This window comes from Gallinula chloropus, assembly GCF_964237585.1.
Source record: "Gallinula chloropus genome assembly, chromosome: 5".
Classification (NCBI taxonomy): Eukaryota; Metazoa; Chordata; class Aves; order Gruiformes; family Rallidae; genus Gallinula; species Gallinula chloropus.
In genome coordinates, this window is record NC_140090.1 from 12,495,724 (window position 1) to 12,513,646 (window position 17,923).

Consider the following 17,923-nt stretch of genomic DNA (forward strand, 5'->3'; position numbering starts at 1 on the left):
GGTGTCATGCCACAACCCCGTCACCTGACCTATAGCAAGCAACAGATTGCACCACAGTTTTAGAATAGACACACGTAATGAGTATGCTGTGGAGGGTTTTTTTTTAAAGCAGAATCTGGGAAGTAAAAAATTGATAGTGTTATGCAAGCAAATATGGTGTATGTCATCTGCCAGTTTCACAGGCACGGGATTGAAATGCATCCGTCGGTTCCAGACTCAGATGGCTTTTGAAACACTGCTACACAATTTATACCAGCCAAGAGAGTTCTTTGTAGAAATTCTCTGCCATTCTTGCATGAATTTGATGATAACCCCTTTTTTCTTTTTAGATTTTATTTAGATTTACATAAGGTGACTTGAAGGGGAAAAGAAGGCCAACTGCACTGTTATTTATAGTGATTAATAGGGCCATTTAGAAGTTGTTTGAAATTTAGATTGCACTGTTTATCATTTACAGTTGTGTGGGCTAAGGTAATGATTCCATTATTCTAATCTATGAGCAGTATCTAGCATCTTACATTTTTTTGTTCAGTTGATATTTCATTACAGAATTTGAGATATAAATCAGAAGCAAGATGTATGCGTGAAGTTTAAATAGAAATGAGACCTTTTAAAGTGACATACGGGCACAGATTAACTTCATTATAAGCAGCAAATGAAATAAATATAATTCACAAGTAATGTGCCATCTGTTATGGTTGGAACACCTTTTAGTGCATTTCTTCTTACCGTGGCTTTTTATTGCAGAAAAGGAACCCACTGTTACTGGTTCCTTTGCAGTTCATTGGTTAAAAACTATTTTACCCATAATCGCTTCAACTATTTACTACTGCAGTAGCATTTTCAAAAAGTTCTTTTAAATCTAACATTGATTATGTGTGCTTTCTTTCCACTTAAATTGTAACAAAATACAAAAACTATTTAGGTGTGAGATTAAAGCGCAGAGATGGTGTTACGCTCAACTTTATCACTGAAATAGTGGTATTGGATTTTAAATTTTGTGGCTGCTGAGATCTATAAGAACAACTTTTTCTTTTTGATTTTTTTTGCTGCCTTTGACAAATGTTTATATTACACTTCTGCATTTTTTTTTTCAAATGATATCTTCAAAATCAATAACTTTGAAATTCAAAATCTTTAGCGACAACTAATTTTTGGGAAGGCTATCGCTCATTTTGAGGGTTTCCTGATACAGAGTCACGGTGAAGTCATCCTTATAATAATGTCTAGCTATAGTTTTCCTCATCCATAGATCCTAAAAAAGAATAGTCATTCATCTGTCTGCAAGCAGCTAGCTTACATACTTAAATTAGGAGGATAGACTCCTATTTTCTCTTTAAAGGCAGTGGAAAGAGAGAGGCTTTTCCAAGGGGTGATTGAGAGTGCTTTGACAAGAGCGGGAGCCAAGCTTAAATTAGGTTCCTAAAGTTAGGTGATGTGAATGACCCCAAAGTGCTTTACTGAAATGGAACAAATACTGTTATCTTCCCTTTCAAGATGGAAAAAATAAAGCTCAGAGATGAAGTGATTTGCCCGAGACCATCAGGACGCCAGGAATTGAATCAGTTTCCTAAGGCTCAGTCTGGGGCTCCAGCCAAAAGGCACCAGTGTCTCTGGCCAGTATACTTCAAATGCTTTCCAATAAACAAATGATCCAGCCCTTGCAGGTGGCAGGGTGAGCTATAGAAAGATGGGAAAGCTTTATCCAGGCTATACAGAGCCATCCTGCAAAACCCTTGAACTATCTGAAAAATACCTCACTGTCCCTTGTTCCAGTTGTCACCCCCCCAGGGATTTGCTTGTGGGAGGATCAATGGACTGGAAAGCTGCAGGATTACGTTCATAACAGATGCATACCTGTTCTGCCCTTTCTCACCATATAATCGAGTTGTTTTAAGTTCACTGCCTCTGCAGTTGCAAAGGCAGGAGAATAATGGGTCCATTAAATAAGAAACTTCAAAAAAACCCCAGCACACCAATGAATTGGAGGTGGGATAAAATCTGAGTTTCTGGAGAACATGGAGAATGCTGAGATGGGTGCAGAGAGTAAATATGCCACATGTATTATCAAATTAGTTTGAAAAGGGAACAGGGATTTTTCCTTCCTTCCTTTCACTCATTTTATAATTGTCATATATATCAGGTTTTTTCTAAACACAATCCCAAGCATGGGTGGATAGTTAAGAGTGGAGAAAGGAAAAAAAAAACCCAGAGTGTTTAAAAAGAAGGTAAAGCAGTCATGTGTGGCCACAAGCAGTTAGGTAGTCTTTCTGTAGAGCAGCTTGCATGATATGAAAGAGTGGGATGAGAACTGGAGACAGAGACCTGGGAGGCTGTGTAGTCAGACAGAAAAAGAAGAAAGTCAGCAGAAGAAACACTACTGGAGAGGAGAATTTTGGAGGAAGGAACACAGGCCATGCACGTGAGAACCCCATGAAGGAGTAACAGCTGCAGTGGATAAAGAGTGACTGGGTAGTAGAAGGAGACAAGAGACTCAGAGAACTGAGGGGAGGGTGTGAATCAGTCTAAGAGCTTACATAAATATCTTTTGCATTGCTGTAGGATGTGAGGTGGTCTGACTTTGGGTTTCCTGGAAGAAGTGGAAAAGAGAGCACGCTGTGGATTGGTTCTGAAGGAGCAAACACCCCCTGCCATTTGGACTCCTATGGCTGCAACTTAGTGTTGCAAATACAAGGAAGGTAACAAGTTCATATATGATTCTACTTCCTGATTATTTTAGTTTTCTGGGTTTTCTATGATTGAATAGCATCAGAACTGTTATGTAGGAAATGGCAGAACTTCAGGGGGTTGGAGCTTGACTGGGTCACAGATGTAACAAGTTTATTTTCTTCTGTTTGAGGTCTTTGTATGTGGCCCAACAATAAACTTTTTAATCTTCATAGTAGTACAGAATTCAAGATTTTGGAATAAGGAGATAAAGAGTTAAAAACAAAGAACCCAGAAACAAAACAGAAATAAACTACTTTAGACTTTTACAACATTCTCTGTGCAAGAGCCTCTAATAGCCTGCTAGAATTAATTTTAAAAGGGAACATCAGGATGGGAGCAGCCAGCTGTGAGCAAAGTTGAAAGGGACACTTGAGGCTCCAAAATTAGTTTGGAGCATGTGGCTTTGTTGCTGTATCTTTCTGCCTGTTTGCATGCTGCCTTCCCCCCACCCCTTCTTGTTTTTCTCCTTTCCTTGGATATTGGCCTCAGGGGGGGTTGTTATCTGTTATTGCTAGAGTAACAATGTAAGTTGCATGCATTTTTTAGTTTTGATAGTGTGGAGTGGAAGGAGCCACTGGCCAGTGGGATTTTAATGTGATTAATTACTCTGATGTTTTATAGAACAGTAAAACCATAGTGGTCTTGTGATTAAGATTCAGGATTGGAATTCAGCATGCTGGCTTGCAGTGCCACAGGTTGTCTGGCTTTAAGGCCAGAGGCAAATGCATTTGCCATCATCTTATCTGTAAGAAGGGTAACTCTGTTGAGCACTCAGACAGGTTTTCACTCATGTTTATAAACAGCCTTGAGATTCTTGGGTGAATGTGCAGAAGAGACACTCTGGAAGCTGCCCTCAGCCCTGTGCTTTGCTGCAGCCAGTCCTGTAGGCTCCAGACTGTAATAGCAAGCATTATGCATAGACATCCAGACACTTAAATATATTTAGGAGCCAGAAATCTCATTGAAAAGCATAAGACTTAAATGCCTAAATATCTTCTAAGGATCCACCTAAATACCAGGTGTACTAAATAAGTACAGCAATCTAACAGACCTGATACCTGCCCTGCCTCTTTGATCTCTACCTTCAGGTGTTGAACTTGAGCCAGAGTTCCAGCATCACTTAGCAATTTTGCCTGCCTTCCCAAGACACTACCTCCCCCTCTGGTAAAGCAAAACCCTTCCTCCTGTCAGGGAAAGAAGCCTAAAGCCTTTGCATGGCCTGAAAAAATGAAGTTGTTTTCCTCTTCAGAGCAGAGCCTATAAATAGATTGCAAACTTCCACAAACTTGTGAATCCTGTGCTTCTTCAGAGCAGAAAGATTCCCTTCTGAGACTTGCAAACAAGAGAGCAGAATATAACTTAAATAGATTTGCCTTTGTAGGAAAACCACAGATGACTCCTTAGCGTTTGCAGCTTGAATTTCCTCCTTGCATCCCTTGGGCTTCTTAATTTTTTGCTTCATGATAACTACTTTGTCATGAATCTGCAGGATTAACTCATGAGCCTCCTAACCTAGCTATTTTCAACCCTTTCAGAGGGTCTGGCTTGGAGGGCAAAATAAACTTGCAACAGGGCTTGGGTTTCAGAACTACTTTTTGTGCTTGTGCCCAGCAGTAACTTTGGCAGTTACCAAGAAACATCAGTGGCCTGTGGTGCTTCCACCTGTGCCAGTCTCCACAGCTCTGGCTATCCTGTTATTCCTCTCTTGCATTTGTGTGCTGTTCAGCTGTGTTTCTCCCAGTTTCAGACCTGTGACTTAGAACTGACAACCAGAAGCAGTACAGGCAAAATGCAAGTAGTAAGTACTAAGGAAAGGGACAAAAAGGAAAGAACTTGCTGGAGTTTGAAACAAGGGGAGCTGCACAAACTGTCCAACCTGTTGTGAAGTACTGCCTTTACTTTTCCAGTGCTTAGTGCACGGGTCTGATTGTCTAGCACCTCTGAAATGTAATAAATTCTCTCTTGGTGAATTCCTTTCTGGTTATTTCCATCACCTAAAGTACTGCCATATAAAACTTCTATTCCTAAATAACATATGTACCTACTAAGATATTTCATTTATAGTACCCATAAAACTGGCACCAGTTCTGGCATAGTCTTTTTTCTCTCTTTGATCTGATCTATGTAAGTGAAAGAGACACATGAATTCTTGAGGACAAGGTCAGCCTCTCAGCTCTGTTTGGCCTTGCACTGCAGTTTGTTGAACCACTTCTTTGGGCGCCCAGAGAGCAACCTGGTGCATGAGTGTCCTCCCATCCTGCTCCATCTGGGCATTTACTCATGCCAGTCAGTTCTTAAACCTAAGCTCTTAAACCACACGAGCCACATATTCACCGTGTAGTACAGATAAAATACAGGTGTTTCAGGATGCTTGTCTACAAATGTTTCTTGTCTTGTTTGTGCCATTACTGGCATAGGACCGTCAAGGTAAGTTGTAGTAAGAACAAGGGGTGTATGACTAACAGCCAAATAAATACTGCAGGTGAAAAGCACATCCATACCCCTTTACTGTTGCCACCCTAAACACACAATGCCCACCTTTTAAAACAAACATAGCTGCAGCAGCTACTCATCCAGTGAATGGAAGTATGTTTTTGTTAAGAAAACTATTTGCCCTGGTTTATAGAGGAATTTTTAATGCTCTGAGCATCTGTAAACGCTGCGTGGTGCTCTCTAAAAGGGAGGGAGGAGGAACCAGATGGGAGAGCTTTATTTTTTAAATTTTATCTGCTTTTTAAAAATAATGGTGAGAAGCTGTAAATCTTTTCAGTTAAAAAAAAAAAAATTAAGAAGTGGAATATTTTAAAAACACTTTTAGGAGACAGCCTGTAAGCACTGCCTGTGTTCTCACTGCGTAGGAGATTCACACAGAGAGGCAGATTTATGTTTTATTGAAAACCTTGCTACTGCCTTTAGTTCTTTGCTGTAACTGACGCGCGCTGAATACATCTTTATCATCTATTTTCAGGAAGAGATGGCACCTCTTTCCACCTGGTGACACCAGTTTCCTTTATCCCACCAGGATCCCTTATGAGGAATCCAGCGTATTCAGCAAAGTCAACGTTGCTAACCCTGATCTGAAACGCTTTCCAGAGTTCAGGAATGCAACAGCCCACGTCGTGACACTCAGTCCAGGACAGGTACCATTCACCAACAAGCTTCACATTACTTTAAAGATATAGTAAATTATTTAACTGTCTAATTAAGGGTTAGGATATCTTAACAGATTGACTGTGGAACTTCCCTCTCCCTACACTCTGCACTCAGGCTTGATCTATTTCTCTCAGCATGAAAACTTTCTTTGCTCACAATTATTTTACTAGCCTTTTCTGTACAGAAACCACAAACATTTGGAGAGTTGGTTCAATCAGCTGCCCCATTCCAACACACCTCTTGCAGTCACCTCCAATTTGTCTGCTTTAAAACTTTCTTGAACAGTACTCCAACCTGTCTACTCTGAAACCATTATGTTCCATAAAATGTATTTGATTAATGAGCGTGTAGAGCCTGCAAAGGAGCTCGTATTTTGATAGTGAATAACCTTCACTGACACGACTTGTTGCTTTAATAGGAGAGTATTGTAATCAGGATACTTGCATTTAAAGTCCACACAATCCAGAGGTTTTGTGGTGCTTTACAGGGCTGTGAGGATATTATTAACCCTTTTGTGTACTGAGAAAGGTCAGTTATAAATGGCTGGCTTGTAGTCACACAGGCAGTCAGCAGCAGTACGAGAGCAGGGCTCGGGACTCTTAATTCCTAGTCTCCTGCTGTAAATAGTGTCCTTCCTTATTTAATCAGCATGGTCTGTATTTGGAGTCTGTGAATTACCTGTTCACATTGTTCAGCATTGCATGTCCTTGTAACACACTGCTGTGCATCTCAAACTGTCAGGCCTTTCCAAAGGAATTTTACAACATTCATTGCTCTGACTGCTGAAGACAGTGGAGTTGCCACTTCTAGAGCTTTTCACCATTTTCCTACCAGATATTGTCACCTCTTTTGACCTGCCAGCTCAGCAACTTGTGCAAGTATCCTCTTACCCCTAGCTGGCAAGCCCAGCTGCCTTCAACAACTTAAAAAACAGATTTTTCCCAATCCAAGTAATTTTGAGGAGGCAGAGTGAGGAGCACTGCTGTGAACTGGTGAGACAGCAGACACACAGGATAGTAGTTTCCAACAAACAGATGATGTCTGTGAGCTAAGAAGAGTATATGCTCTTCTGCTGGTACAGGTTGCAAATGGGAGATCTGTGATCAACCTTAACTGCCTGCATTACATTAGCTCCTAGCAAATGATTAGTTTCATATTCTGCACTTCAAGGTGCAGTGTTCAATAATTTAAAGCACAAAGAACAAATTTTTACTATTGATAAAAATGCCACATTCATTCAGCATTGGGTTATCCATGATTCCCAACAGTATTTCAATTTATAATCCCCTTTGGAATGATCAAGTATGGTAGTGAACCTTTAATATGATCTTAATTTTAATTGGGTTTAAGGCAACTGCAAATTAATCTTTCTAGGAATGAAAATCGTGAGCCAGCTCAGTAATACAGAATTTTCTGCACTGCCATGAAGGAGATAGTGTTTAGATTTCTGGAGAGAGAGCAATGTAGGGGCAATGGCAGAGCAGTGAGGTATTGCCTTCATCCTTTTTGTCAGCACTTTCTGGGTGGTGCTTTCCAGCATCTCATCCAGAATCTTATGGGGCAGGTGTCTGGGGACTGCTGCTGTTTGATGGAGAGTGAAGGAATGACCTAGAGGAGCTCCTTCCTTAACAAGGGAGAGGATCCCTAAATACCAACAACCTTGATACGTGCTTAACAGTCATTTTCATGTAGAGTTAATACAGTTACTGCAGAATTTGCAGCCAGCTTTATTTTGTGGTAATGCATAGCATCTCCACTCCTTCCCAGAGGGTACACAAAACATTTGTGATTAGATACTGTAAGAATAAAGGGTTGAAAAATAAAGACAAAGGTGTTCTTAGGTATTCAGGAGAGCAACTGCATGTAGGGTGAGTGCAGCTTTGAATATCAAAAACTTAATGTGTCTAATGCCACCTTCTGGTTGTTGTTTGCTACAAGCCATTTTTCTACACCCATTTTAAAGCAGAATTCCTTCATGTAGCATCATACCAACACATCCCATCCTTTGTGCCCTTTCCCTGTATTGTTAGGAGCCAAATCTGTTAGGAATTTTGATAGTTGACAGACACTTCAGGTTTTATGAGGTTTCATGCTGTACTTGACCAGTGGCTGTCAGCTGCATTTCCACAGAGGTGTTAGTGCAACTTCTAGTTGCATGTTTATTTGTATCAAGAACAGATCACTATGATAACACTTAGACATCTAACTTAAGTAAGTCAGCAGCTGAGTAATTTTAGGGTTTGCAGCAGGACATGACTATTTCCATAAGGTTACAAGTTGTGTCACACAAATGTAGAGGCTCCTTATAAATATTTGGACCTGGTCACCTAAGTGATAGTTCCAAGTCTTAGTGGTAAGTGTGGAGCAGGAGGTTACCTGCTAGTGGACTTGTATTCACTGAACTACTGAGGTAGTTTTACCAAAAGCATTGGTAATTTTTTGTTCAAAATTTCTGCAGTATTTCTAGTAATACCTTGTTTTCACAAGTGTACAAATACTGCTTTAAAAGGCCACAAATGAGACAAAACATGCCTGTTCTTCTATCTTCCACCCCACACAAGTGTTACAAGTGCTAGGGTAGGATCTGCCACCCTCAACATAAAGCCCATCCAGGACAGATGTCCTGTCTGCCATCAGTGGGAAGAACCTGGCAGCTCTACAAGGCAACTCACCCTCTGTCTTACACAATCACAGTCCTACAGGAACATTCATCCCATCTTGTCCTTTGGTACAGGCTACAAAAGGAGCCTGTGCACACAGATGCTTAACTTTCATAATAATTTAAAAGAGGAGAGATTAATCCCACCCAAAAAGGCTGTGAAAAACTGAGATGCTGTACAAATACAAAGTCATTGATGATTTCTCTTTACCTCACTCCTAACCAGCTTCTTGCTTCCTTCCTGCTTGCTGATCTAACTGGTTTTAATCATCTTTCTCTTAATCCATATAACCAGACAATGGTAGAAGGATGAAAGCACATGTCAGCTCATCTGAAGGCTGGCACCTGAGGCTGCACACATCTACTGTCCCAATGCAGGGCAAGTACCTTGTACACTGGGCTCCCATAAGCAATGCCATTCTCTTTCATGCACCCCAGAGAAGAGAGGCAGCAGACACCAGGTCCCATGGTGCCACAGGCAGCATGCAGCAGCTGTGCTGCCCACACTCCTGCTTCCTAGCCTCATGTCCCAGGTGCAGCCTAGAGCCAGAGGAGCTGAAGTGCAGCTCTAGAAACCAGAAGGAAAGGCCTGACTGAGGTAGTGTCAGGCACATGGAGTCTGAGGATACTCCCTTGGAGCCTTGAAAAACATTGTCACAGTATGGGAAAAAAAGGATCAACCTTACTGCTTGCTGCCTCACCATGATTTGCTTCTCAGAAGCTGCCCTCCCCTACTTTCTGTAAGCCTAAAGAAACACATCTCAAACTCAGGCTGTGTCCACAACTACATTTCTCACTAAGCTCCTGCGTTTAGCTACAAGGTTTTCCTTTTTCAGTGCTCCTGCTGCTGATGTAACACCATTGGATCCTGCTTGGCAGTCAGAGCTCTCCACAGCACAGGCAGACCTCTGACTTCTAACCCAACCCTGAGCAAGCAAAAGTCTTCATCAAGTCAGGGAGGGATTTCCCTACGTGCCAGTGTCACGGTTTAACCCACAGGCAGCTAAAACAGCCACACATCTGCTCACTCACTCTTCACTGCCAGCAATGGTGAAATGAGAAAATGAGGAAAAAAGGTAAAACTCAGGGGTCAAGATAAAGACAGCTTAATAGGACAGAAAAGGGAGAGAATAATAAAAGAAAATACAAGTGATGCACAGCGCTATTGCTCACCACCCCCAGACTACCAATGCCCAGCTAGTTTTCCAGCCAGTTACACTGCTGCCCAGCTTCCCTCAAGTTACATGCAGAGCATGACATCATACAGTATGGGATATCTCTCTGACCAGTTGGGATCAGCTGTCCTGGCTGTGTACCCTCCCATCATCTTGTGCGCCTCCTCACTGGCAGGGCAGTATGAGAAGCTGAAAGGTCCTTGGTTTAGTGTAGGCATTACCTAGCAACCACCAAAACATCAGTGTGTTATCTACATTATTCTTACCCTAAATCCAAACCAGAGTACTATGCCTGCCACTAGGAAGAAAATGAACTCTATTCCAGCCCAAACTGGGACAGCCACCTTTAAAGAAAAGGCATGAGAACTTCAGATTGGGCTTAAAATGGGGAACTGCAGAACAGTCTCAATAACCAAGAAAACTATAATTGATACCAAAAATAACTGTTGTATTAAGTCAGGAAATGCAGTAATTCAAACTTTTTAAAAAGCAATTAAATGTTACAGCACAAAAATATATAAAATACTTATAAAAGGGGTGGAAAAGCCTGCTTTTATTGGAGAAGAGTTTAAATTATTTTAGTGAAGGAGAATTTAGAGTTTTCCACAGCATTATGCATAGTAAATGGTTGGTAATTCTGTTTAGGGGAAGGAAGAGTTTTCATGGGGGAGACTAGAGCTGGCCCCAAGTCACCCCATAAAGAAGGCAGGCAGCCCAGCCTGAGCCATAGACACCACAACTATTGTCTCAAAAGAGGCAAAGTCCAGGAGCTGAATTTACACTAAAATTGGTGAGTTCCACTCAGACTCCATTACACATGCAAAACCCCATGAGTGCCCAAAAAGTTGAGCAGACCAAAGGTGAGACCTGTCAGTTCCTGACTCCACCTCTTCCCTGAGCTTCCCTTAGTCCCTCACCCCCATCCCTATGGACACAGCATGGTAAGAGCCCCATTCCCTTCCCATGCTTCTCCCCAGGGCTGCACCTGTGTTGGACACCAGCAGCCCTGGGTGCTCTGTTTCAGCAGGTGGGATGACATCAGCTCAGGAGGGAGGGTAAGAAGCCCCTTCCCAGCATCAGGGCACAGGCTGGGGCAGCAGTGCTCTCAGCCCTCACTCACATGTCGCTCCCATAGAGTTGGCTATGCATTTACTTGCTTTATTTTTCATTCCCAGGGTTGCAAACAGCTCTGGGATTTACTCTGGTCACCCCACAGCCCCACATCTTTTTCTTCCCATCACACACTGGTATTCTTAGATGTTTCATTTTCTTGTGCATTTACCTAAATATCTTTTTCTAATGAGCAGGAAATTCTTGTTATAATATTTCACTTCAGGGTACACTCTCTTTTTGAAGCAATTCCACCTTTGCCCTACCTTTGCACTGTATCAAGTTAATCATGTCCATTGAGAATTTAAACCTGCTCTGTTCTGTGCTGTACAAGTCTTCAGCATTGCTCCACTTGCTCTCCCAACTGTTCTCATGGTTTCTTTCCTCCTGTTACAGACTAGAATTTAATTTTATCTTTTCTGAGATTTCTGTCCTACTTTGACTTCATCTGCTATATTTGCCTCTCACTAGCCTAAATATTAAAATTATCTGATTGGCTGCTGTTTAGATCAGTATCTTCACAGCCCACAAAGCTAGATATATTCTGTAGAGAGCAGGCTAACACAAAATTATCTCTTAGCTTGGAATAGTTCTGTCTTGCTTTTGCACTTTACATTTCCCCAGTAAAAGGCACGCAGCATTTTGTGTGTGAGAGATTTCACTGTGGTTTACTTTTGCATTTCCAATTGAAGTGTGGCTTCAAATGTGACTAAATCTGTGTCCCATATTCCTAAACATATGGACATCTGCTTTATTTTATTGTGGAATTGATAGTTGGGGGCAGTGAGAGTAGGTTTCTGTTTGTTTTGGTGGATGGTTGGTTTCTTGGGCTTTTTTTGTTTGTTTGTTTGCAAACCTAGGAGAATACTAGTTTTAAAAGGTAGAAGAATCCAGGTCCACTCTTTGCTGGAATTTTTTTTGGTCTTTTTTTAGTTCTGCTGCTCCCTTGCCAGCTTTATTCTTTGTTTTTAATTAGTTTCCAGTTTGTCTTCCCTGAAGTTTTCATCCTTTTGCTATTTGACAATTTCAATTTTCTTACTGCCACAGATCCTTGTTTTAACAAGCATCAGCTTACCCAAAGCAGGCAGGTGCCTTTACGGTACCTGTTTTGCTTCCGAGTCACAGCTCCGTAGCTCCTCTATAAATTGCATTAGCAAACAGTGCTGGCTGCAGAAATACACAGCTTTGCAGCCATCACCTTTAACCTGCTGGCAAGTCAAGTCTGGTTAATCTCTCCAAAGACTAAGATCCTCCTCTTTGGCTTGAAAAGACTGGACTAATTGGGGGGGGAACTGCCTTTCCCTCCTAGCTATGCCTCCTCTTCCCAAAGCAATTCTGTCTCCACTTTGCGCTTGAGTCGTGTTGAGCCAGCACGTTCCATTCCTAATTTCCATCTTGGGTTTTTTATTTTTTTCAAGCAGTCCCTCTTACTGAAACATTTATACACTTCCCTTGATTTGCCTCCTCCTTTTGTTCCCTTGCAACATACCCCCTCTGCACCATACCCCAATTCCCTGGTGTCTTCATCCATTTCTCCAGCACGTTGCAAGCTCCCTCTTCCTACGCGAGTCTCACAGTAAGCACCCCGTTGTTGGAAACTGCTACGTACTCCAGAAGCTGGGCCTTCTGTACACCAGACTTTTCCAGGCTCCAGCATTATACCCTGCTGTTTGGAGGGCACCTAGATACTTGAACAGAGCGACAGAAGATCCCCTGTAGAGCAGATGAGTGAGATTTTTGTATGATTCTGCCATCAGGGAAATGCAGGCAAACGCTGACAGATAAACCCATTGCAGCTAATGTGACTGTGCCTCTCACTTAAAGTGTAGGTTCCTAGGATAAAAGGCACCACTCAAACTTGTTCCAGATAGAAAACGTGTTATGGCTTCAGCCTGTGTAGGGTTTTGTGTGCTTTTAGTTGTCAGGAATAACTAATTGGCCATATTTTTTAAATAATGGCCCTCCACAGACTGCCTTCCTTCTCTGGTCTGGATGCTGTTCTGGATTGATGTACAATTTCCAAATGTTTTTGACCTTTAGAGTGCCAGTGCTTTTTTTGAGTTAAATTGAAACCTGTGGAGAACATTTTGTCCTGTGGCCCAAAAATTACTCTGCTCAGACTGTCCTCTAAGTAAGTGTTTGTGGGACTGGGGCTGCAGTTACTGTTTCCTACACAGACATTTTCTCATTAGCTGTGTTCTGATATAATGAAGCACAGGGCTATCTAGGTAACAGAACATTCTTTTAAGTAATTTGTGTCTACCAAGTAAAAAGAATTGTCTCCAAATGCAGATACAGATCATTGCTTCACTTTTCCTGTTCTGAAGTGTATATTTTTATCAGTCTCTGACCGTTTTTATTCCCTGTCAAAACCCATCTTTTATGCTTTTCTTGATAGCTCTATGTTAATCTAATGTTCAGTAATCTGTAAAGCTTGTACTATATCATCAAAACAACATTAATGTCTTTGTACCATAAAAGCCACGGGTTAGAATCAATTTTATGTCATAGCTATCATCCTGGTATAGTTGTAAAGCTCTGATCTAAACTAGATTGTCATGATTTCTGGGGACACCTTCTTTTAAAAGCCTGTCTACTAAAAGTGACAAGTTTAATGCTGGTGATTATTTACCAGAATGAAAGTTAGATATTGCTAATCACCTAGATAAGCATTAGAATACCTGCTTTTTGGGGAAACCAGCTGGCAGCCCTTCTAAAGGAGCTGGGAAGCCTGCTCAGTTGGAGCATCTGCAGAAGAGTTCTTGCTTGGCTGAGACTTTCTTGAAAGCTCTGCTCACTGCTACACCAGCTGCCCTCCCTTGGTGAAGCTGGACCTGGCTTACCTAGGGCAGTTATAAGGTTACAATCCTGCTTCACATCAGGAAGGGGTTGGATGAGGAGTTCTGGATCATGTCCACTTCTTCCATGATAGTATTGATACAGTGGGAGGAGAGAGTGGGGATGTGAGCCTTGAAAAAAGGCTCTTGAAAAGAAAGATTACCTCCCACCCCTACTCCTTGCTTCATTCTGCCTCTGCATCTCACACCACCTCAAATAAAACACCTTCTCTTTCTTCAGGCTTCTGCTAGTACCTTAACACAATGTTTCCAATTACAGGTCCTGCTTGTTCCAAGGCACTGGTGGCACTATGTGGAATCTGTTGATCCCATCACTGTCAGTGTAAACTCCTGGATTGAACTGGTATTGTTCTTTTTATTTAATAGAGATGTAGCACTTCCATGTCTGCATGGACTTTTGTCCCTCCCCTGCCAGGTTCAGCCCTATTGGCTGTGCTGTATTCAGAGGCTGGGGAGGGAAAAGCCCTATGGATACAGTTTTACACAAAGAACCTTCAAGTTCCAGATATGCAGCCCCAACTCAGCAGAAACCACCATGCAGGCTTACCTCAACCACACAAGCAATTAAACACAAGCTAAACCTTTCATGTACAATTTCTTGTGGGCCAACTAGCTTTTTGCTGAAAGGAGATGACAAAACAGCAACTTCACCTCAAGCACATGCTTACATGCAAAGCTAAATTAGAATTTAAATCAGATTAATGTGATAGGAAAGGGGTGGCAGAGGATTTTTGAATTTTCATTTCTCTGTGATAGTTTTGATTTGCCTGGAGTTGGATTTTCTCAAGTATTTAATTAATTTTCTTTTCCCCAGGCTTTAATTTTTCTTGCTCATGTTAACCAGCATGTATGGGATGGTTCCAGGGATATCATCTCAATACTCCAGGAGGTTTTCTGATTCAAATTACTTTATCATTAATCCTAGCTTAATATAAAAAAGACCCTTTGAAATGGCCCATGAAAGCTGCCTTATGAAAATACTCACAGCTTTAAAAAAAACACCACCTCTATTAGACTGGAAATCTGCAGGGGGATGAACACATGCCTTCAGCTGCTGTTCAAAGACTAGACAATACATATCTCATACCAACATCAAACCAAGCACTTGCAGAGTAGAGGAACTCACGTGGGTGTTTCCCTCATAGCAAAATTTTCCAGATGAGACTATGTGTTTAGAAAGGACAGCAGCCCTGCAGCCCGTACCAAGCTCTTACATAGCCCCAAGTAGAGTCAGGCTGCCAGAGAAAGCACCAACAATATTAAAGAACAGCCATTTAAGCCTGCCTTAAATTTGAGTAGTCCTTGAGGTAATCAGAGGAACTGGCTGCGCACCCTGTGCTTGGCAAGACCCTGATGTCATGACACACTTTTGTCCTAAGCTGTGCCTCACAAATTGTCCCAGGGAGGACATGACTGGATCAGTTGCACCAGGGTGGTAGCTCCCAGGTGGCTGGGTGGTGCATCAGCTATAGCATTTCTGGCTGTTCTTAGGTGCTGCAAGGAAAAAGAAACCTCCATGGTCTTTTTGGTCATGAAAGGGTCACAGAAGTCACCAAGATGCTGTGGGTGGCAGCAAGAGCAGCTGGTCCTGTATGGCATCACATGCAGAGGAGGGTTTGCTGCATCTCACTAATGAATGGCACAGGCACATTCCCCCTCTCCTGATATCAAAAGCTGCCATAAATAAGTGTAGGTATTGCAATCCAGATGAAGGTTCCTTACAGAAATTATCCCTCCAGCTGATGGTGGCAGCACTGCTAAAAATAAATCCTGACATGGATCCTAAGAGACAATAGTGAGAACGTTTCCATTACCAAATCAAGCAGTTCTTGCTTGCAGCTGTTACCAGCTGCTTTCATATTGACAGATGTGAATCATGCCAACATTTATAGTCCTAGTGAAACCATTAATTATATTGGCAAGACTTTAGAGTAGAAGTTTAATTTGTTTTCAGCTGGATGTGAGCTACTCAAAGTGCTTCTTGCTTCCTAACATACTCCTCATGCAATCAGTTATTCAGCAGATCAGGATGAATACCAGGAGTGCGACACCTTAAATAATTTCTGCATGTAGATACCAAGCTCTGTATTTTGAGGGCTTGTTATGAGGCCATTGATAAGCTAAGCATCCAAAGCCACAAAATGGTAAGAGCACTTCCACCTGCTTCTATCCCAAATTCTTCTTAGGGGTCCAGAATGAATTACTGCCTTCCACTAGCAAGATGCATGGTTTGAGTGGCACGTCCCCAAAAAACACAATTTGGCGGGTCAGGGCTGCAGGCTGACAACATTACACCTTCCTCCAAAACTTGTATGTCTAAACATCTCAGTGAAAGTAAATATACACACCCACTCCTAGGCACTTTTCACTGAAATAACTAAACCACCCATCTTGGGGAGTCTTACTGTCTCCCTCCATATACAAGGGATTCAGTTAAGTGGGAAAGAAACCTAAGAAAGATCCTATAAAGTTTTCTTTTGTTATCCTAAGTAGCTGGTACCCAAGTGCCCAAAGGGCTGGTACAGGATGTGAAAGTGCCATTCACTAGCTTAGTGTTAGGCTTTGCAGGAGAGCTTTTGGAGGAAATATGTTTTCCTTCTCCTCATGTTTAAAACTGCAGCATTATCTCAGCTACTGTGATAAAAATACTTCCTGAACTTCCCTAAGACTCACTTTTGTGCCTCTGTAGCCCCCAGATAGTTGCTGCTTCGCTTGTAACATCCTGTGTGTTTTAAATACTTAAATTAGACATAATATGTAGATACATAAAATTTGCTATGTACTTTCAGTCCTTCTAGTCCTAGAGAGATGCATCAATGCATACATTAATTAAATGCTAACATTGCATTGTAATTTCAAGCACCATACTCAATTAAGAGAGCACTAATAAGGAAAAAAGATTATGCATGCTCTAGAATCTGGGGGTTTGGGCAAATCCTCATTCAGTGAATAGTTGCACCAAAGCCTGTGCTGTTACCCATGCAGAGGCTGCACGCACGAGTAGGAGAGGCAGAAGCCTGGAGCCTTTCCCTGACTTCATGCACAGGAGTATTTCAGACAGAGGGCATCCATTTAGTTCTTCCTGAGCTGTTCCAGCCTTCTGCAGAGAGCGAACCCAACTGCTAACCTGTCTCTGACCACTTTCTGTTCCCTTGAGGCAGGATTCAGATCATGAAGCCCGCGTAGAAGAGGCAATAACTCGAATGCTGGTATGTGCCATAAAATCAGCAGAAAATCCCAGTGATGGAGATGGCTGGCTAAATCCCACTGAGGTAAGCCCTCTCTTGCCCCCATTATAGCACTGATAACAGAGTTACTGACATTTTGCTTAGCTCCCCCTGAGTCTTTCTGCTGCCTGAGAAAAGGAATTTTAAATGCCTTCCCTTCATGTAAGGTAATCGTGCGACGCTGCATTGAAGCAGATCTTCTAACTGAGTGTATCCTGGGTGTTTTCTTAGGTTGAGCCAACATCCCATGAAATCAATCTTCAGTACCTGAATAAGGCAGTGTCTGCATATTTCAGATGTCCAAAGGCAAGCGTGTCAGAGCAGGCACGTTCCAGCAGCACTGGTGCAGAGCAAAGGAGAAGCACCTCATGCAAGAGGAAGAGGGAAGGTAGCGGTGAACCACAGGACTGCAGATTAACCCAGGAATTGGGCTTTACAACATTTACAGCAGAAAAACTGCAGAAGATACCTTTTGGGCCTCATCTTATCCAGGTTTTACCACAGTCTCAAGAAACAACCTCGATGGGTGCAGTTGCAGTTGAAAGTGAAGGTAGGGACCTTCTCCCTGAAAATGAAGGAGGACATTTTGGAAAATTACACTGCCCCAGGAAGCAGTTGGTAATGAGCAATGACTGTGAAACACCTGCACATCCAATGGATCCAGACAGCAGTCCAAGCACCTCACACACAGCCCTTTCCACCAACGATTTGCTAGACTGTTTGGTTAATCCACATGTCATCAGTTTAGTGGCTCGGCTGCTCTTGGAGAGAACAAGAGTTTAATGCCGAGTGCTTTATCATTTCTGAAATAAAGGAATCAGATGGCAGCCTTGTTGTGGGTGTTTAAACTCTGTAATAATTGAGTGTTTCATTTCAAATAATACTTAGGTACAGACACAGTTAATGGTTAAGTGGCAGATTGAAGCGGAGCTGAAAGAAGAATAACTGGTTAACGATGGCAGGGAAGAGAAAGGTGCATTTAGTCAGAGAGCTCCTCAGTGTTTATGAGCA

The 17,923-nt window shown here is 42.1% G+C and overlaps 1 protein-coding gene across 1 annotated transcript in view; it reads left to right on the forward strand.

The window, feature by feature from the left end:
• HSPBAP1 (HSPB1 associated protein 1) overlaps nucleotides 1-17,695 on the forward strand; it is a gene marked incomplete at its 3' end in the record, with an annotated part of 35,542 nt that extends 17,847 nt beyond the window's left edge. The window contains exons 4-8 of the mRNA XM_084265046.1: nucleotides 2,563-2,699; nucleotides 5,699-5,870; nucleotides 13,945-14,028; nucleotides 16,847-16,957; nucleotides 17,144-17,695. Coding sequence (XP_084121172.1) covers nucleotides 2,563-2,699; nucleotides 5,699-5,870; nucleotides 13,945-14,028; nucleotides 16,847-16,957; nucleotides 17,144-17,695 — 1,056 coding nt within the window. The remainder of the gene's footprint in view (nucleotides 1-2,562; nucleotides 2,700-5,698; nucleotides 5,871-13,944; nucleotides 14,029-16,846; nucleotides 16,958-17,143) is intronic.
• Between the last annotated feature and the right edge of the window lie 228 nt (nucleotides 17,696-17,923).